Source organism: Electrophorus electricus, chromosome 23 (genome assembly GCF_041902795.1).
Source record: "Electrophorus electricus isolate QZ-2024a chromosome 23, ASM4190279v1, whole genome shotgun sequence".
NCBI lineage: Eukaryota > Metazoa > Chordata > Actinopteri > Gymnotiformes > Gymnotidae > Electrophorus > Electrophorus electricus.
The window spans coordinates 5,469,399-5,489,345 of record NC_137519.1 but is presented as its reverse complement, the minus strand read 5'-3'; the positions used below and the strand labels follow the sequence as shown (position 1 = coordinate 5,489,345).

Sequence of the window (19,947 nt, the reverse complement as noted above, 5' to 3'; positions counted from 1 at the left end):
ATCTAGAAACCTTCACTTATCTGAACGTAAATCAACCAAGTCTTCCTGGACACTTCCTACAGGGCATTTTAAAGCACAATATTTTAATACACATGAAAGAGAAATTAGTGAAATATATTTCAACAAACCTGCAAAAAAAAAATAAAAAAGCATCTACCAAAGAAAGAATACTCTGCATATAAAAATTTTAACAAAAGTAGTGACATTGTTATTAAGACAGCTGATAAGGGTGGAGCTGCTGCAAGAAGCTCTTCTTTACAAGAAGCTCTGACATCACTCCAAAGTTACAGTCTTCCACTGTCTATTATTAATCATGCCATTTCACCGGACACCTGCCTGATTCTGCACGGAATCTTATTGTAGATAATCTTCACTGTAGACGTTTCTCGCTACTCCCTAAAAGGAAAATAATCCTGGATGTCCTATTGTATGTGCTTGTTCCTGCCCAGTGGAAAATAATATCCCACTTTTAAGCCAATATGAAGAGTCCAGGAATACTTAGCAAACCAAAGGAAACAAAACACATGATGGCAAACAAAGATGCATGCTATAAAAACCACAAGTAACGATAAGAACTACCACTACCGCATGGATTACAATAGCCAGCAAACAGACAGGCAACAAGGCAGGGTTTACATACACAGGGCAATGAGGAGTAACAATGCACAGATGATACAAATGAGGTGAAAACCAAAACAAGGACTGGAACAAGAATGGAGAAAATGAACCAATGACATGAGAAGCCATGACAATAGGGTGCTAGGCAGTAGCCAATCATGACACCTTCTCGGAAATATACATGGACTATTGCACATCCTGGCGTAAGATAACATTTTTGGATCTCTGGTGAATTCTGGAAATTCTTGTTTTAATACCACCATCTATTATGAACCTACAGACTCTACTATTTACAATTCTTTACATTCAAAGGCCTGCAAAAACCCAATCACTTACTCATGGCTACTAGGCCGTAAGCATATTTGCAGTTAGATTGAAGACTTCCTCCAGAAAAATTATGGAAATGTGTGGATAACTGTGGGTTTCCTATGGAAGTCATAGTTGCCCTTGCTCCTGTTTCACCTGTTCAGAATGGTTGCACTGGCCTATAAACAAGAATTCCTTTGCTGCTGATTTATCATCCTGCAAATAAAACAGTGGCTCATAATATACATAAACACTTCAGAATTTTCCAGGATGATGCAGAGACCACATCCCCTTTAAGGATCCTCCATTAAGACATGCTCGTTAAGAGTGAGATAAATGAACATTCATGTAATAACAGGTACTATAGCCTGCAACCACTCTAGATGTGCTACATTTAAATTGATTAACACAGCCACTTAATTAACTGGCACAAAACGATCAATTGTCATCACCCATTCCTCCCCATGCATCACTTCTGGAGTTGTCTACTGTATTAATTGCAAGAGATGTAATCAGCATCATATTGGAGAATCCAAGAGATTGCTGTTGAACACCTTCAGACCATCAGAATTAAGGACGTTGCCACTGTTGGGTCCCTGAGCAACACCCTTAACCCTCAATAGCTCAAGTTGTATGATGGTCCCATGATGGTTCCTGCTTTCTGAAGTGTGTGTGTGTGTGTGTGTGTGTGTGTGTGTGTGTGTGTGTGTATGTATATATATATATAAAATAGTTATTTTTATTTATTTATGTGTGTGCGCCATCTCACGCAGAGTTCAACAAACTCATTGTGCTCTAGGCGCCAAACCCGAGACACGTCCACTGCCCCCCCCCCCGCAGCCACACACACCGCACCTTCCCCGTTCCCAATCTCCTGATTATTAATTACATACCCCTGTCTCTCGCTTGCCTTTTGTTCTCTTTATTTAAGCCTACAGTAACGCTTGACAAGTGCTGCTTGTTGTGTCCTCCATGCTGCATTAGACACCCCTGCTACTCTATTAGTTTTTTTTTTAGCATTTCAGCCAGCTCGACGTGACTCGCTTCCTCCCTGCTCCCGTCACAAGCTCAGCTCCTTCCCCCGACTGCAGGCGATCTCTGATGCGATCTGTGCCCAGACTCTTCTCACGTAGCTTGTTGGTTTATACAGTCAAAAATAAAATTCTGGAATTCATTTAAATATGACATCCGCAACGGTAAGAGTGACCGAGTACATGCTGAAGCATCAATATGTGTTTTAATGTAAATTTAACTTTAATTTTTTTTTAAAATTATTGTTATTGACAAAAGTAGCAGCTTGAGCTTTTGTAAGTTTAACGGATCTTTTGTAATAGCTTGTTACTTTGAATTTGGTTTAGTGGCGGACATTTAATTAATATTCACGGAGAGTGGCGTGTCGTCTAAAAAAATATAATTTAAGAAAAGGCGGAGGACAACTTACTTTCACTTTTACTTTTGAACGAAGTGGAATGACGTGTTTAAAACCTTGTATTGGCAAAGCTGTCCTTTCCCAGACCTGCTATTATTTTCCTGTCTACTAATAATGAAACCCGACAGTCACTTACTAGTCTGATTTACCCTGACGTTTATTTATGCCCTTCAAATGGTTATTAAACTATACTCTAAACCCTATAATCCTAAAATATGTGGAAAAAAAATACGTGTGCATTTTATATGCTTGTAGTATTAGTTCACAGAAACGTTATTTGGCCAGGAGCTAGCTAAAAAGCATGTATACTTACTGCGATCCAAATAGGTAGTCTAGTGCAAACGTTTATGTTACTCTTGGAGGAGGTTTTGACTTTTTGATCTTGGCTATTCTGTTGTGTGATAGTGGAACTGAAATATCCATCAAGTCTAAAATATAATACAAACTTTTTCATTTGTGAACTGAGGTTTGAAGTACTTGCATGAGGTCATCTTTATTCACAAAATGAATACACTTATTTCTATCACCATTTAAGGGCCTTTGCAGCAGCTGCCAGAGTACTGATCAGAGCAGCAAAGCCTCCAAGGAGAGCCGGCGCCTGAGCATCCAGCGCTGCATCCAGTCACTGGTGCACGCCTGCCAGTGCCGCAATGCCAACTGCTCCCTGCCGTCCTGCCAGAAGATGAAGCGGGTGGTGCAGCACACCAAGGGCTGCAAGCGCAAGACCAACGGCGGCTGCCCCGTGTGCAAGCAGCTCATCGCACTGTGCTGCTACCACGCCAAGCATTGCCAGGAGAACAAGTGCCCCGTGCCCTTCTGCCTCAACATCAAGCACAAGCTCCGCCAGCAGCAGCTCCAGCACCGGCTGCAGCAGGTGCAGATGATGCGCCGTCGCATGGCCTCCGTGCAGGGCCGGAGCATGCCCCGGCAGCTGCCAATACCACCGCAGCAGCAGCATTTGGCTGTGCAGGGAAGCATCCGCGAACATTCTGCAAAGCTTCGCAGGACCCGTGGAGCCTGGTGACTTCACCGAGCACTCCCCAGTCTGCTCGCCTACAGCCTTTTGCTCCTTCTGCATAATTTGGCTCTTAGGTTTTATGCATTTTATATTTATTTTATATAAATGATATAGAAAGACCTTATTAAATCTAAATGCCTGCGTATATACATCATCAGTGTGTAGGTTAAAAATTGAATAATAATTTGTCACACAAACATCTTGACATATTGTATCAATTGATTACCTGTTAAAGAAAGTGAATCAGCAATGTGGACCAATGGTACAAATCTGCACATCTGCACATCTCTTGTTAAATGCGTGTGCTTTCATATCTAATAAACTCATGCTTGAAATTCTTGCCATAAGTGTCAGTTTATCCTATTCGTATGTAATGAAAATAAAAAGGGAAAACATGCGTTTGACTGAATTGAACATGGGTGTGAAATGAATATTTTTAATACTCTGAATGTAAATAATTTCCTTTAGTGAAGGTTGAATTTCCAAATATGAATTTGTAAGCCAAAGTCACGTGGCGAGTCTTTACCATACGTCACCGGAAGCAGAGCCAGGCGGTCGTATTAATCGCTAGGTAACTACTGGCTCAGTAGGTTATGTTTTATAGAAAGTAAAAACAGTTTTACAGTCATTTCACCAGGACCCATTGTAATTCGTCTATAATAAGTATAATTTGTAAAAGCAAATTGTCTTAACTAGCTATTGTGGTGGCTACTTTGGCTAGTCTAAAAAGATTAACGTTAGCTAGCTAGTTAGCTAAGATAGCTATCAAGGTAATGTGAGCTAGCGGCATTATTCTTCAGTGTGATTATTTGCTAGATACAGGTTATCATAATATTTATCACATCTGTTCCCGATGAAACCTCAAATTAAGTATTTGCGAAGTGAACATTTAAGATAGCAGTAGTGGTTAAACGTTAGTTAGCTATACATATCAAAGGCTGACTTAGGCAGTCAGCCAGTACGTTATGCTAAACTAATTGGATCTTGTAGATGTCTACAAGGGAGATACTGCAGTTGTGTGTTTCGCTAACTAGCTAGCTAGATGACTGAAATCGCTCATGGACGATTCAGACCAGGACTTTTCTGTCCTCTGCTCCCGGCTCCTGAAAAGAGTGCGACGAAAAGGCGAGTCTGGCGACGACAAGACAGTAGCAGCCAAAGATGAGGAATCGGATTCTCACGTCCAAAACACGGCGGCAGACGTCGTGTCGTCTAAACGTAAAGCTCCCTCTAAAAGGAAAAGACACAATGATCAAAACGATAGGCCGCTGCACGCTAAGGTGACGGGTAAGACCCAGCCTGATCGCCTAACAAATAGAAGTTCACAGCTCACTATGGATGTAGCAGTGAGCACGGACGCAGAAGGGGCGGGAAGTTCCTCTGTCGGAGAAGTTAAGGAGAAGGTGCTCCGGCGAATGAAGCGCTTTAAGAGAGCCAGTCCACCTCGCCTCCTGCACAATGAAACACCTCCTCATCCTCCACCAGGTAAGAATAAGTTTAATAAACCATAATGGCAGTGTTAATAATCATAGCACAAAAGTTGTCCAGTAGGATCATTCTGACAGACACGAAGACAGACAGACGGACATAAACTGGCAATTTAACTTTGCATATCATCACACACTGAACTGCTAGCAGAAGTAGTTCTGCATAGCCAGAGCAATGAATGCAGTTTTGGAATGCCACTGTCATTTAAATCCAGTACCTGTTTCTGAATGGGTGTGAATGTGCACCAGGGCCCCTCGATCAGCCAGAGAGCGATGAGCTCGTGGCTCTGCGGCTGCAGGAGCAGTTGGACCGTGCGGCCCAGGCGGAGGTGCATGTGGAGGAGGGAGGTCTGTTCTTCTGCCAGCTCTGCCACAAAGACCTGTCAGCCATGAGCCCTCGTTTGCGCACACAGCACATCAACAGGTAGCTCGGGTCACTCTCGCCAACCCCCCTGACCAAAGCTCGGCAGGTGCCACAATCTGCCAGTAGCTAACATGTTAGCAGGCACCAGAGGCATTTAGCTGTCATCATCCAGCTAAGAAACCTCAGTTACAATACAGATACTGTAACGACGTTTGCAAGAGTGAAAAGTCAAAAGAGCACAAAATTGAAAACCACATTTACAGTACAGGTACCACAGTGCAGTGTTTGGAAAATGAGTTTTTTGTTGTTTGGGCTCTGTATTCTAAACACCTGAAAAAACAAGGCACAGAATACCAAAGTGCACAATTCCACTTTTAGCTAATCTCTTCATATTTACATCTTTGTTAGGTGAATCTTAAATGAGTCAAAGCTGATCTTATACATCGCAGCCCTCTTGTTTAAAGAGGTGAAAAGTAATTTGAAGGATTAACATCATTGTACATGAAATTATCATGTTTAGTACCAGCTTGCGAATCCATAGCTGTTGGTGATATTTACAGACCTCAGCAGATGCTATATTCCATAGTGATGCTCCTCCAGCCTCATATTACAACCATTTCCAGTTCTCTCTTGGCTCACTTCGTTTCTATCTTCATTCTCATCTTCAGCGGAACTCATCTCACTGTTCCTTCTGGCTGCTGTGTCACCAGTAGGGACCAGTGAGCTGGTTCCACTGGCAGCCGAACACATTAGAAACAAGCTACCAGTTTTTTACAGGCCAGGTGTATTGATTTGCAACAAGCGCATTTGTTTCTGAACTTCCATCTAATACAGATGAATCTGTCACATCCATCCATAAGAGTATAAGCTTGTGGTCTAAACTTGTCACGTCATGGTCATTGTTTCATATTGAATCCTGTGTGTGCGATGATGTCAGTGGGGCCTGACACATTACCTGGACTGTTTTTGAGTGCCTTACATCCCAATATGTGGGACACATTTAAAATACTGGCACTAGAATGATACTGGAAAGGGGGAACAGTACCTGAAAGCTACTCTATGGAATGAATGCAATAAGTTAAATAAATCTATAGCTGAATGTATACCTGCCGATAAAGGTGATGAAATAGAAGTGTAAATATGGATTATAATCTATATTCTTTTTATGGGTTATATATAGATATTCCAAGCTCGGTTAGGGGGGGCTAACAGTATGAAAGGGCATGTGGGGTGTTACAGGGACAGACAAATTAGGTCGGTTCAGTTTGGTTGTTTGTCTGTGCGGCTGTGTTGTCTCCAGATGGGTTGGGTGAAACAGACTTAGCAGTAGTCTGGATAAGGAGCCAGTAATCACTACATGAGAGAAGTTTTAAATGCTCTTGAGCTAGTAAGCACTTTGTTTAATTTGGATGTGTGGACACTTGGGTCAAGGTAAACTTTACTTAAGGAAACAAGGGTGAGCTGGATGTGCTGAAGTACAAAGCTAAAACCAAAATCCTAATAACCTTCACCGTACCTAGAAGCACTGTAGGTACCACAGTTAACCATCCCAGTCAAACAGCAGCGATGAGCCCCGGAAAGGAGCTCTGGGTTTGCAGACAAAGAGCAAAGCAAACATACCATGTGTTTTGGCCAATATTCACACTGCAGGTAAAAGTGGCTCACATTCTTTTTTTCCTTATCTTATTCACAATATATTCTAAATGTAGCATATCTGATATTAGTGAACAGGTCAGACTAATTAAATCTTTCAGATCCGCTGTCTGTTTAGATTCGCATGCCACAAACCTGATGTATGAAATTTCAGCACCACATGTTGGTGTCCCAAATCAGAACTGAAAATGTCAGATTCATGTGATTTGGGCCACTTACCTGCAGTGTACACATAGCCTTTGTCAGTTCTGTTCTGTTTTGTTTTCAAGCTAGATCTACCCTGTAAGTTGTATGGATTCCTGACTTCTTATGCCTAAATTTATAACTCACCCATTGAAGTTTTTGTCTGTGATATGTAATCACTGTGGAGTCTGCAGTGTTCCTGGGTGCTCTGTGAGCATTCTGACAAAGCCTACCATCATACAATACAACACATGCATTTGTCTACTTACTCTATGATATGACCAATGTGCCAGTGTAGTGTAGTTGTATTACGATTTGTTTTATTTTTATTTGCTAATTCTGGCTCTGATTGGTTGCAGATGTCTGGATAAGAGCGAGAATGCTTCTGGAGTTCTTCATCCGGCCCCGCTTCCACCTCCTTCCCGCCCACGGCTGCCTGAGTGTCCTATCTGTGGGCGAGGGTTTAAATCTGAAAAGAGTCGCTCTGTCCACCTAAAGCGCTGCGCAGCCAGTATGGGCGTGTCTCCGGCTGAGCTGCTGCACGCCCTACAGAGACAGGCTGCTGAAAGTTTGAGTGACAGTGCAGCTATCCAATTGTAAGGAGCTCAGTTTGAAATATCTTTAAGCATCACAAATAAGTTTTAAATAAATGTTAAAGTTTTAAATAGGACTTTAAACATTTCTATATGATTAGGAGATATGTTTGTTGTGCCTTCAAGCTTTGATTATCGCTGAATTAAAACAACTGTGACCAAAGGATTAAAGGGTATAACTTCAAGCACTTTTTTTTTTAGACAGCAGGCGGGAGGCAATAGGATGGCAGAGGCATCCGGCCTGCCTGTGAGGAAGAAGACAAGGAGGAAAGCCCCGTGCATGGATGAGGACACCATGGTGGCTCTGGCCCTGTCTCGCTCTCTGCTGGAGCAGGAGAAGGAGCGAGAGAGAGACAGGGAGGAGGAGAGACAGATCCAGGCACAGCTGTCAAGCTCCCCTGCAGCTGTAGCTGCACCTCCACCTCCGGTCCTAAAGTGGAGACCTGCAGCAGGTAGCTTACTTGGTAGCTTACACTTAGTCACTTAGTTAACATAAGTGCCATGAAAAGCATTCAGATCTTGGGAAGTTGATGTCTACACTGAATCTACCAGTGTAGCTCCAGCACCAGGGTCTGTTGTGTGTTTATTATTTGCAGTCTAAGTTCAGGTTTTTTGAGCTGCTGTGTAGCTGGTTCATGTCATGTCATAAATCTAAGTGACAGAGGTGCTCAGCTCCAGGTTTAGAGAGCTTCTGTCTTGCACAGGTTTGATTCAGGCCCTGACATGTATGATTCCACTCCAGAAATTTGGAGCTTAGCTGACAGTTTGCGTGCAAAGCTCTGTGACACCCCAGGGCTGGCAGTGGACATCGGTTCTCCTTAAGGTGTGAGTCGGGGTGTTTCTCGTGCTGTTCCCTCTCAGGTACGCGACGGGGGAAAAGGAGGAAAAGTGTACCCGCCTCTCCCCCACCCCTCCTTCTGGTGCAGGACCCCCAGACGGCTTGCCGTCGAATCCAGGAACGCATCTCCTCCCTGCTGCTCCACCCCAGAACCCCCACTCCGCCCACCCCCACCCTGCCCCCTTCCAAGCTCCCCACACGCGCACACAGCACCCCCATCTGGCTCAAGAGTGCACTGCCCGGAGGAGGGCCAGACTCATTGTGTGAGTTTTACATTCCAGAGCTGGGAGCATTCATACAGCCATGGATTGGATCTGAGGTAAGAGAACACATGTACACACACACACACACACACACACACACACACTCTCTTGCCAGCAACTTTATTTAATAGCCGTGCACTTGCTGTGCACTTTTCAGCTCCCTTTGTCTTAGAGGTGCATTTTACAAGTGTGCAATTACAAACTTTACCCCATATGTTGCTTATTGCTGGTCATTCTCTGACCACTGCTACTGCAGTGACATAGTTGCGGGTGTTGAGTTGGTACACAGTTCTCGTGCCCAGAAGTGCTGCTGGGTTTCTACTTGGCTCAGGGTTAGAGCTGGGTCCTGTGGTCAGAAGCTGACCACTAATATGGGGCTAGAGGCAAACACAAATTGTCCATGGTGAATGATAAGCTATAGACTCTGACTGAACTGTGTAGTGTTTATAAAGCTAATAAAGTAATGTTTATTAGAATAATGTTACTAATAAAGTGTTGTTTATAGTGAGTATATACTGTTGCATATATACATATGCAGATTTTAAAGTCACATGCATTTAAAGAAATACATCACACAAAAATGCTGACATAGATCACAGTTAATGCAAATTAGAGTTGCCAAGGTAGCATTGTCTAATTTGCATAACACTAACTTGTGCATTCCTGTCTGTCAGTACATAGTTATTATCTTTCCATTAGTCACTCTTAGGTGTTCTGTCTTTTCACAGAAAAAGCCACCTGTGTGCTCTGAGAAAACTCCACAGAAGCAGCGTCCTGTACCCACCACCTCACAGCCTGCCTCCACTCCACTCTCCCTGGACCAGAGAGCAGCTGAGCGCCATTCTACCCCTGCTAGCCTCACCCCAGACCTGGGCATGCCCGGCACGCAGGCCCTGCGCGACCTGGTGGAGCTGGCGGAGGAGGGCATGACCCTCACCCAGTGCACATGCCCAGGTGAGACCCCTCAAACCTATGAGGATAAGCACTTATGGTTGCAAAGACAGAATCTGGATTAAGGGTTCAATCAAGGGTTCATTTAGTCACGTGACCAATTAACACTAGTACTCTAATGTATTCTACATCACTGAGTGCTTATTTAGGACTTAATCCCACTCAGTAAGCATGAAACACTGATCTTGGACCAGCCAGAGACGTTATGACACCGCGGTCTAGTTGCTCATTTTCCTTCTCCTGTCTAGATCCAGAAGCTGCTGTGGCTGAACTTCCTCCAAGTGGTTTTGTCCCTGAAACTGCAGAGACCACAGCGCCGTCTACAAACACAGTAACCTCACTAACACTTCCCCTGTGATCTTCCTCATGTAATGACAAGTGTAACTTAGATATGCTTGGAGCAAAGCATTTTTAAAGCTTCATTTAGAACTTAAAAAGCAGAAATTCAGGGGGGTTGACAAATGTTGCTCTATTAATTGTGTAAGAGTTTGTTCAGCCTGTCTGAATGAACACTGTTGATACATCTGCCATGTGTGCCTCCTTACTACTGGGACAAGGCTGAAACTCAAACCTAGACTAGAACTTTTTGAACCCCAAAAGGGTTGCTTACTTGTTCTTATTACCTGTTTTGTTCTTTATTGCTTATTTTGTTCTTGTTGTGCTGTCTGAGGTCAACCAGAGGAGGACGAGCTGACTCTTGGTTCCTTTCTCATGCTCTTGGAGCGTTTTTCCTTGCCAATGTTTCCTTTGGTTTGCTCACTGGGGGTTTGGACATGTATACCACTGTTGTAAAAAGCACTATATAAATAACTTGTACTTTACCTTTGAAAATGGTTTCATTATCAAACTAACCAGTCCTAGAAAAAGAATCCACTCCCACAGTGTTCCGTGAATGCTGACTATAATCTAGAAAAGTGTTGCGAAGTATTCTTTATTCCTGTTTGTTTGTTTTGTTTTTAAATATGTAGTTTGTTTGTTGCAGGTGACTGTGTCCAGGCTGTGCTCTGATCTGGGCAGTATGGTGAACAACCCACAGCTCAGTGATGTACAGCTGCAGGTGGACAGTGGGGAAGTCTACTTCGCTCACTCATTCATGCTATACACTCGCTGCCCTCTGCTGGTTAACATGGTAAATGCACCCTCAATTTGCTTAGCCATGTTGTTAACCTAGTTGTGCAGTCCCTTTCTTTTACATGCCTGTGTGTGTGTGCGCGTGCGCAGGTCCATAATGCAGGTTTCGGAGTGCGGGAGGAGGATTTGCCCCATGCCCACAGGGTGCTGTTGGGTGATGTGCCAGGAGAGGCAGTCTATGCCCTGCTGCATTACCTCTACACTGCCTGTTGCCCCCTCACACACACTCTTTTACCCCACATACTTCAGCTAGCCAACAGGTGGGTGGAAAGAGTGTGTGTGTGTGTGCGTATATGTGCACATGTGTGTGTCAATGCAAATTTCCATGTGTGAGGGTTTGCTTCTGCATGCATGCTTGCATGCGTTTTGTGTGGGTGTGGGTGTTTTAGGTTTGGCCTGTCTGAGCTGCAGCAGCAGTGCGAGCTATACAGCAGACATCCGGAGGACCCAGGGGAGGAGGCGTGGGATGTCTGCCCAGCCCAGGAGTCTTCTCCTGGGCCACAGCACAGCTTGGCTGAGTCCCAGTTCCTGGAGCTCCTACGGTCCATGTGGCAGCACAATGAGAGTGATGGCGAGGAGTTTGGAGAGGCAGGGGGAGCGGCAGGAGAGGCAGAGGAGGAGGAACGCGATGGTGCTGATGGAGAGATGAAGGAAGAGAGAGTGGACGAGGAGGAGCTGGAGGAGATTTACGAGTTTGCAGCTACACAGAGGAAGACGGAGCTCTCAGCTGAGATGGCTATGGACAGCAATGATGAGGAGGATGAAGGGGTAAATAACGGCTTCAAACAAATGCAACGTGCTAAAGGAGAAAAGGAGGCCAACTCCAGTTGCCATAGTTACAGACTTGGAGAGGGTGGGGATGTGGCTGCCATGGTAACAAGTCCCTCGGACATGCACCATACCCAGGGTCCGCATGCAGCTGTTCATTTAGGCACTAGTACCCATGCAAGTCCAGAAGGATGTCCGGAAGCCAGCCCAGACAGGAGCTACAGCCATCTGTTTTCCCAGTCATGGGGGGAGTACGCAGAGCCATCTCAGACCTCTACCCCTCCACCTCCGCCTGCTGACCAGGCTAACGCACCCGGCGAGGTGATTGACCTGTCCGTCAGCCCAGCAGCGGAGGGTTCCGGAGAGATGAGCGAGTTGTCCCTCCCTGTGGCTGGTGTGTCTCCAGGTGATGGAGAAGGAGATGGTGCAGAGCAGAGCACAGGGGGCAAACCAGCTTTGGATCACCAGAGTCAGTGTCACAGCACCACCACTCCTCTTCCCCCTTCATCCGCCAATAGTCCTCTGTGTAGGCACTCATCCTCAGGACACATGAGAACCTGGTCCAAACACTCATCTAAAGGGCCCAGTGTCAGCCAGCCCGAACCACTCTGGTTAGTACGTGGTTCCGGGCCTGATGTCAACCCTTCAGGACCCAACTGTAACCAACCTGAGCTCATCGTCCTCTCTGACAGCAGCGATGACATGGATCTCGATACCGCTTCTGGCAAGGTTTCTCCACACGGGTGCGCCTTCACACCACCTTCCCCATCTCCTCTAAGACTCAGTCAAAGCCCCACTCAGATTAGAGCTAAAGACAGGGTGGAGGTTAACCTCTCTCCTAAAAGAACAAATATGACTGACAATAATGCATCTGTGCATGTAGAGGGTCACAAATCTGACCAATCAAAGGGCAGTCTGTGTGGCTTAGGTAGGGAGAGCATGATGGATGGCTCTGCTGAGGTTTCCTGGTTGATCCCAGCGACTCCAGAACCTTCCACACGTACCAGTTCCACACAGACCCACTGCAGCATGCGTCCCACTCAACTCTTCCCCAAAGCTCTGTCTTCAATCTCCTCCTCCTCGTCTTTCGCCCATGACATCTCCAAAGAGACGTGTCGCTCTGCACGCGCACACTCTAGCTCTCTCAGAGAAAGAGTAACTTCCTGGAAAGCATGTCCAGATCAGTGTTCTCCTAGACAATGTTCCAGCCCTGGTGTCCATGAATGTTCTCCAGATTTCCAAAAGCCCTTATCCCACTCCGGTGTCTCCCATGCCTTGCGTGCGACCCTTTCTGATGGGTCACGTGGTGACTCTGGGAAGTGGACTCATTCCCATCCCCATTCAGCCTCCAAGCCCTGCAGCAGCACTCCCCTCCATTCAGACCCTCCCTTACAACCACTCGACTCTCTTGGGTCTCCCCTTCTGAGAGGCTGTGAGCTCAGACCACAGGCTGGCTCAGGGCGAAAGGGAAGCCAGTCCTCCAGGGGCCTCCGACCGCCACACCTCAGCCCATCTCGGGGCTCCTCGTCCCAGGCCGAAGGCGCCGACCCTTGGGAGGAGGAGTGCGAGAGATCCCCTCAGTGGAAGTCCCTGCGCCATCGAACCCTTAGGGACCCTGCAAGTGCAGAGATGGACAGAGACGCCACGGACATGGGGACCAAAGAAAAGGAGCAGCTAGAAATGAAGGACTTGGAAGTACGATGTGAAAATGAAGTTGTGAAGGACGCAGAGGAAGTCTCTGACGAGAGGGGGACTTCCTGGGCCTTGGACGAGCCACCCATCGCATTCAGTGACTCGTGGGGTCTGGCTGGGACAGTCGGAGACAAGGCAACTCGCTTGAGTCTGAGACCGGACAGCAGTGGTTATGAGTGCGCTTCTCCAGAACACAGGGGACAAAGCAGGACTCCTTCACACACACCCTCTATTCCTGAGCAAGGAGATACCACCCCACCCAGTTCTGAGGCTCCACCTAACCACAGCTTGCCAGATCCTGAGGTGTGGGACAGCTGGGAGGAAGAGGAAGAGATTGAGGATGGAGCTGCTCTTCCTCTCTCTCAGCGAGTGGGTGCTGTGGCGCTTACAAAGAGAGTGGCTCAGCTGAAAACCCCAGGTAACAGACGGGGGCAATTCATTTTGCTCTTTTGGCAAAAAATAAACACAGGACCAAGATTAGTGGGAAAGTTGTTGGATATTATATGTATTAACCTCACTGACATTGTAATGTTCAACTGCTTGTGGATTAAAGTCTTGATCTTGTTAAATCTAGAGTTGGGTTTGTCTTCTGAAAAAATCTGTCGGGGATTAATGTTCTTTTGTGAATGGTTATTGGTAATGAATGTATTTGGAACTTAAATCTATTCTTGATCCTTACAGTGGTTTGCAAGAAAAAGAATCGAGCCCCACTGGAGCCCATCACACCCATGCCAGGCTTCTCGGACATGGACACACCTGAACTCAAGACCAGACTGAACAGGTGACATGCTGACTCTATAATCAATATGCCTCAGAACCCAATGAATGAAATGGAGAATTGGTCAAAAATTACACTCACTGACAATTTTATTATGTACAATAATGCTTGTACCAGGTTGGGCACCCTTTAGCCATCAGAAGTGCCTTGATTCTTTGTGGCATAGATTGAACAAGGTACTGAGATTTTGGTCCATATTGCCATGATTGCATCACACAGTTGCTACAGATTTGCTTGATTTGGTCATGTGAGGACATGCACTAAAGTTTCATACCATTAGTTGTCTTCAGTTCTTTAGTGGCGGAACCTCTCAAAGTTTTTATATTTTATATAAGCATGTTAATATTAACGTGCAGATATAAAACATGTAAAGCAGGCAGATGGCCCTCAATATATATTTTATGTCTGCACTTCAGTATTTAAAACCAAGAACACAATAGTATTATGGCATGGTTCAGAACTCGCCTCTTTAATCACTACTGACCCTGCAGGTATGGCGTGCGTCCCCTTCCGAAGAAACAAATGGTCTTGAAGCTGAAGGAGATTCACCAGTACACCCACCAGCTAATGAGCTCCGAGTCCGAGGAGGAGGCCGATCCCCTGGCCTGTTCCACAGCCAGGCTCCACATGACTGCTCCAGCCCAGCAGCCTGCACTGCTCACCTTCAAAAAGCCCACCTCACCCCCTACTGCCTCTCCCAAGAAACTACAGTTTGGTGATGATGAGCAGGACACACTCCCTCAGTCTCAGGATTCCAACACCTCCTCCACAGCTGAGTCGGACAGGTAAAAATACCCACACTGATTATGCATGTTGTGTGTGTGTGTTTTACCCATTTGAATGCTGTGTGTGTGTGGTCATTTTGTTGGTGTAACTGTTCTTTCATCTCCAGGTCGAACCCGGAGCTGTGTCGTTCGGATGACGACGACTCAGACAGTGACAGCATCACAGCGTCTCAGGCAGCCACCCGTGAGCGGGACCAGCTGGCGGCCACGCGCTCCTTCATCCTGTCCGACCCGCTCCTGTACAGGCAGGTGCTGCAGTACCAACCACTCTCGCTGGCCTCCCTGAAGGCCGCCCTCCGGACAGCGGGCATCCGGCTGGGCACCGCCAAGCTCCTGGACTTCCTCGACTCCCAGTGCATCACCTTTACCACGGCCAAGCCAGGCCACGCTGCCCCCTTGCGCAGGAGAGCCCGTGCCCGAGCACCTGAGCATGCAGGTGGGAGGGGGAGGAAGAGGCTGGCCAAGCCAGCTGAGTGAGCTGCATGAGAGGGACCACAGAAGCGGTCTGGGCTTGGGTCTAGGTGTAGCTGGAACTGAAAAAGCTGCATCTTCAATCGTTGTCCGTGCTGGAAGGACACGCTGAGGTTTAATCCTTGTGCCTCAATCCTGGTCTGAACTGTGTAGTGTTTTTCTTTTCCTGCTCCAACACCCAATTTAAATGCACAAAGGGTCTGTTAGAGTTGGCAATTTGATTCAGATGAGCTGCGAACTTCTTCAGCCCAGCACCAAGCCCTATGTGAGCGGCGTGCCAAAACTGCGAGAGTGATGGTGCAGCCAGGGCCTGGCTGGGAGCTGCAGCTCCATCTCCTGCCTCCACAGGGGATCAGGCACTGGGTTAAAAGAAAAGTTAGCACTGGCATTTAAGCAAACGTTGCTCATGTTCACTTGTGTAGATCCTTTTGTTAAAATGCAATTTGATACCAAAACTAATTTAAACTTCTCAGTGAATGTCAAACACTTCAACAAAGCCCTCTGTCCTCTATAATGTAGCTTACAGTTTAGTTCATCTTTCTTTACAACAGCTTCCTGTCTAATATTTTGTTTTGTGATTTGGAGGAAAAGAAAGTGCTCAGTCTTTGGAAAATGATTTACTGTTTTTATCTATTTTTCACTTTTCTTATGCAAAGGCCAGCCAAGAAAAACAGACATTACATTTCAGCACACTTCAGATACAAACAACCAAAAGCAGAAAAAAATCTCAGCTCCTCATCTCCCTCGCCCTGTCTGTGTGCGTTCACGTGTGAGACCATCCAAGTACACGCGTGAGAGAGACTGGCCAGTCAGGCAGAGGGGTCTGGAAACGGTGGATATCAAACATCAGGTTGACGCTTCTGTCTGTGTGTGGTGCAGTCCGGCCTAGAGTGAACACATCCTCTCGGCTCACCCGGCGAGTTAACCCCCCCCCCCCCTCACCCCAACCCCCCCACACCCGTCAAGACAGGTTAGCGATGTTGGCCAGGAAACGCTGAGCCCACCACTCCTCCAGATCAATAGGCACAAAGTCTGTAAGGAGGAGAGGAAGGAACAGGACATGACATCAGGACAGCTCAGGTCAGACAGGAACTTCCCAAACTGAAAGCAAAAGTGAGATATAAAAGGAAACACAGGGGTGGATGTTAAAATTGGTATCTACTGGAATTCAACTCGTGTTTTTAAACAGAGCAATCCAGGGTAGTGGCCAAGAGGGGGTGTGGTCACATTCCACGTTTCCAATAGTCACAAATGCATGACGCCCAAAGATAGCACTCAGGCTGCTGAGAAATCTGGATCAGTGTAGCTTAGGGTTTAGTGCTGTGAAATGTTTGTGGTGTGCAGGGGTGAACTCTGCACTGATTCCAGTCAGTAATACCATGAGAACCAACTGCACGATGATAGTGGAACAGAGCTGTGAGAGAAACACCAGTCTTATACTTTCCACACAGGTCTTATCCCACTCACTGCTTTGTATTAGACAGTATGTATAGTGACTGACTTTTCATGCTGGGGTTGGGACTCCTCTCGGCGTACTGCACTGGGCCTTTCCCATTCTCCGGCTGGGCTCCCTCCCCAAGCATCTGCTCTACCTCCTGCCAAGCTGTAAACACACACACACACACACACACACACACACACACACACACACACAGTGCTTTTAGCATCAGCAAATGATGCTCTAGGGCATGTCTCTTCATCTCTGGCCCTGGCAGTCTACATAGTGCACCTGACTGACTAAGACAATACTGGAGGAATTAGTGTGATAGAATTTGGGTTGGAACCAATTGCTGCAAAACGACAGAGCTGTGTTCATTTAGCAAAGTAAAGCATTCTCTTCATAGCCTTCAATATATTTCACTGCCACCAGAAGTCAAACCCACAGGTCTTCTTGCCAGCCCCCAAGTTCAGCTTGAGACCCCCATTAAAGTGTCCATACAATGGTAACGCCACTGGTAAGTGCACCACTGTGGGTGAAACGCCTGGTGTTGCATCATCTTATAGGAGGGGTCTGGCTTGATGGATGTTAGTTTTGCCAAGATAAGAGGTGCAAGCCACTTTCACTGAAGGCAGTTTCAAACTACCCAATTTAGGTAGTAATTTAGAGTGTGAAGTAGGAGATGGTGCAACAATTATTTCAGGAAACTCACTCCTATAATGTTACCTTGCCATACAGTAAATTATTTTAGACAACTAGTACAAAACTGGACAACACTATTCTTTGTTTAAAGTATACTTCCGTGGGTCTTATGCATACAACCTACCCTGCAAATGATTTCTGAGCTGTAGATTTGTTATCTTTTCTAGCATGGACGTGACCTTACTCATTCCAAATAAAAGCAGTTCGTGTGAAAACCATGAACTGCCACATTAACATCAATCTCAACCTGGCATTCTAGTCTCACGGCCAGCGAGTGGGGCTCAACCTTGCTCTTCCTCGCGTAGACAGCGATGGCCGGTTTAGAGATGCTATAACACAGACTAAGTAAAGCGCACACCGAAACACACAAAAGGAGACGGTCAGTGTAGGCTCACCCTCATACACGAATTTGACATTCTCCTCGTGTGCGGGGGTGAAGCTCTCTTCTGTGCTGTCGTCTTTCGGTGAGGTCGATCTGTGGTAGCGCTTGCCGTTCATGCGCTGAAATACAAGTTTTGGCCTCCGAGAGCTGGAAGCCAAATGTAAAGATTGCAGTAAGACACCATCTCGGGAGTGAAAACAGTCAGAGCTTAGTTCACAAACGTCTCGTCACCTCACGTGCCGCTGTCAAGAAGACCCTCTGCGCATTTTACTGAAATACTTCCTTATGCATTTTGTCTGTATGGTGACTGGCAAGAAAATTAATGAATTGCGTTTTGCTGGCTTGCGTAAAATAAGTAACGCAAACCTTGTTTTGTTGTAAAATATTTATGGAAACTTTGCAGTGTCTCTTAACCAAAAGTAACCAACCTTGACGCTAGCTTACTCTAGCTAGCTCGCGGATTTGCGTTTTGCAACGCTTAAGCATGCCCTTCGGTCACAACAACGGCCAGAGCTCTCTTACAAATCAACCCGAACGTCGGTGAATTATTAAATAGATTATTTACCACGAATCGACACATGCTTTGGACGTTTTTAATCGGTGTGCTGTGGTATTCCAGCAGATTCGACACGCACGGCGACAGACACATGCGTAGCACTGGCTACGCTGACAAGGTCAAATTGCTTCATGCTCACGCACGACCCGACACACGTGTAATCCAACTTCGCGACTTCGGTCAAGTTTCCTTTCCTGGACAGTGTGCGACTGAACGCGTGTTAAGTCTGGCGGCAGAGCCGGAGGTGTTTGGTCAGCATCAGCGCTTTAAACGTCGTCCCTGCGGCGCCACTATTACCCCCCACACGTGCGCTGGTCATAGGACACTGGACTACATGCTACAGAAAACTTCAGCCAAGTTCACCACTTACGCCGAGTCCAACCAGTGGATCTGGTTATGCTTCAGATCGTTGGCTTTATTCTCAATCTGTTGCGTGGGGCCTGAAAGAAATAATGGACAAATTCTTAAAAACGAATGAGAACAACGTAGGCTCTTTGCCCAGCGATGTTTACTCAGTTAAAACCCACACGCCTAATAAATGGTCTAGTCATTGTATATGCAACTTAGTAAACCTGCATAAGACAACGTAACATTCAGTAAATGATACATTTCAATTAAATACATCTGTCCTAAATGTGCCGTGAGGTCTGTGCTTTTGTCAGAGATAATACTGTAATATAGCGAGTCATACCCGTTCTCCGTTGAGTAACAAGTTTGCTGGGACCTCTAGTTATTGTGTACATCATGTGAGAGCCAAGTCCCCTCGAACCCCCCGGCACAAAGCGACACGTTTCACCGTCCACACAAGGCTTGCAGATTGGTAGAAGAGGCAGTGTCGCGATTATACAAGCACCACAGACCGTCGTGCTGGGTTTATTCTCCGACGTAAGCCTTTTGATACAGCCACCGTGAAGCAGTTAGACGAACGACGTTTTGGCCTAGGTCAGCTGTTGTCGGTATGTCCGTCTCTCCGTTACTTAACGCAGCAGAGAAGTTGCAAGTGCTCTTGCTTTACCGTCTCCTTTTCACGTCTAGTCCCAAATCAGCAAATGGTCTTTGACCAAACGCCTTTGTCGTAAATCAGCTGCTGTTCTGGATGTTCTGTATGCAAGCGCCGTACATGCACCGTCCACGAGTCTTAGGTAGGTCATTCAAGGTGAGACCCGCGTTTCCACAGAGATCTGTTTCGCTCTCCGTGCAGTGTCCTGGTACCAATGTTAAAAAAAATGTTGCTTTCCACACGAAGGGCACTGGACGGTCGGCACTGTTTTTGAAGTTCAGACGACACCACGCACACTGCGCACGCCGCTAACAGTAGCCCCCGCCTCCCGTGGCGTCACTACACGCCCCTCCACGCGCTTTAGGGAGGAGCTGCACACAGGTACCTGCACCCTTACGCTCCGGGTTTAAACCGCACCAAGCGTGCATATGGGATCCTTATATAGATGACAGGTTTGGTGTGGTATGGGCCTAGTTACATTATTTTGAAATCTACCAGTATCACAAGAATCGTGAACATGTTTATGCATAAATGATGCAAA

The 19,947-nt window shown here is 46.3% G+C and overlaps 3 protein-coding genes across 4 annotated transcripts; 2 read left to right on the top strand and 1 right to left on the bottom strand.

The window, feature by feature from the left end:
* Positions 1 to 1,977: 1,977 nt before the first annotated feature.
* On the top strand, positions 1,978 to 3,706 carry LOC118240450 (histone lysine acetyltransferase CREBBP-like). Its single transcript, XM_035520976.2, has 2 exons — positions 1,978 to 2,120; positions 2,889 to 3,706. Exons 1-2 carry the CDS (start codon positions 2,106 to 2,108, stop codon positions 3,375 to 3,377), a joined length of 504 nt encoding a protein of 167 aa, XP_035376869.1. The 5' UTR covers positions 1,978 to 2,105; the 3' UTR covers positions 3,378 to 3,706.
* A 201-nt stretch (positions 3,707 to 3,907) lies between these two features.
* Positions 3,908 to 15,944, top strand: slx4 (SLX4 structure-specific endonuclease subunit homolog (S. cerevisiae)). Its single transcript, XM_027015387.3, has 13 exons — positions 3,908 to 4,856; positions 5,108 to 5,282; positions 7,418 to 7,654; positions 7,853 to 8,103; positions 8,513 to 8,808; positions 9,481 to 9,706; positions 9,952 to 10,034; positions 10,686 to 10,832; positions 10,925 to 11,094; positions 11,224 to 13,712; positions 13,976 to 14,075; positions 14,564 to 14,857; positions 14,965 to 15,944. The coding sequence occupies exons 1-13, from the start codon at positions 4,430 to 4,432 to the stop codon at positions 15,332 to 15,334; spliced, it is 5,265 nt and encodes a 1,754-aa protein (XP_026871188.3). The 5' UTR covers positions 3,908 to 4,429; the 3' UTR covers positions 15,335 to 15,944.
* On the bottom strand, positions 15,930 to 19,747 carry mcrip2 (MAPK regulated corepressor interacting protein 2). Of its 2 annotated transcripts, none has more exons than XM_027015391.3 (5): positions 19,098 to 19,747; positions 18,777 to 18,846; positions 17,864 to 17,997; positions 16,830 to 16,931; positions 15,930 to 16,360 (listed from the first exon to the last, which is right to left on the bottom strand). In XM_027015391.3, the coding sequence occupies exons 1-5, from the start codon at positions 19,150 to 19,152 to the stop codon at positions 16,290 to 16,292; spliced, it is 432 nt and encodes a 143-aa protein (XP_026871192.1). In that variant the 5' UTR covers positions 19,153 to 19,747; the 3' UTR covers positions 15,930 to 16,289. The 2 variants fall into 2 exon arrangements, with proteins under 2 accessions (XP_026871192.1, XP_035376716.1); XM_035520823.2 differs by having other exon boundaries at positions 16,294 to 16,429.
* Positions 19,748 to 19,947: the final 200 nt, after the last annotated feature.

What these genes read in the sequence shown, in the direction of transcription:
- mcrip2 (XM_027015391.3), bottom strand. Translation starts at nt 19,152, where the DNA reads ATGATGTACACAATAACTAGAGGTCCCAGCAAACTTGTTACTCAACGG. An exon ending in ATCCACTGGTTGGACTCGGC is followed by an intron (nt 17,998 to 18,776) that starts GTAAGTGGTGAA and finishes TTTGGCTTCCAG; the next exon opens with CTCTCGGAGGCCAAAACTTG. An exon ending in TCCCAACCCCAGCATGAAAA is followed by an intron (nt 16,361 to 16,829) that starts GTCAGTCACTAT and finishes TCCTCCTTACAG; the next exon opens with ACTTTGTGCCTATTGATCTG.
- slx4 (XM_027015387.3), top strand. Translation starts at nt 4,430, where the DNA reads ATGGACGATTCAGACCAGGACTTTTCTGTCCTCTGCTCCCGGCTCCTG. An exon ending in CACCCAGTGCACATGCCCAG is followed by an intron (nt 9,707 to 9,951) that starts GTGAGACCCCTC and finishes TCTCCTGTCTAG; the next exon opens with ATCCAGAAGCTGCTGTGGCT. An exon ending in TCCACAGCTGAGTCGGACAG is followed by an intron (nt 14,858 to 14,964) that starts GTAAAAATACCC and finishes TTTCATCTCCAG; the next exon opens with GTCGAACCCGGAGCTGTGTC.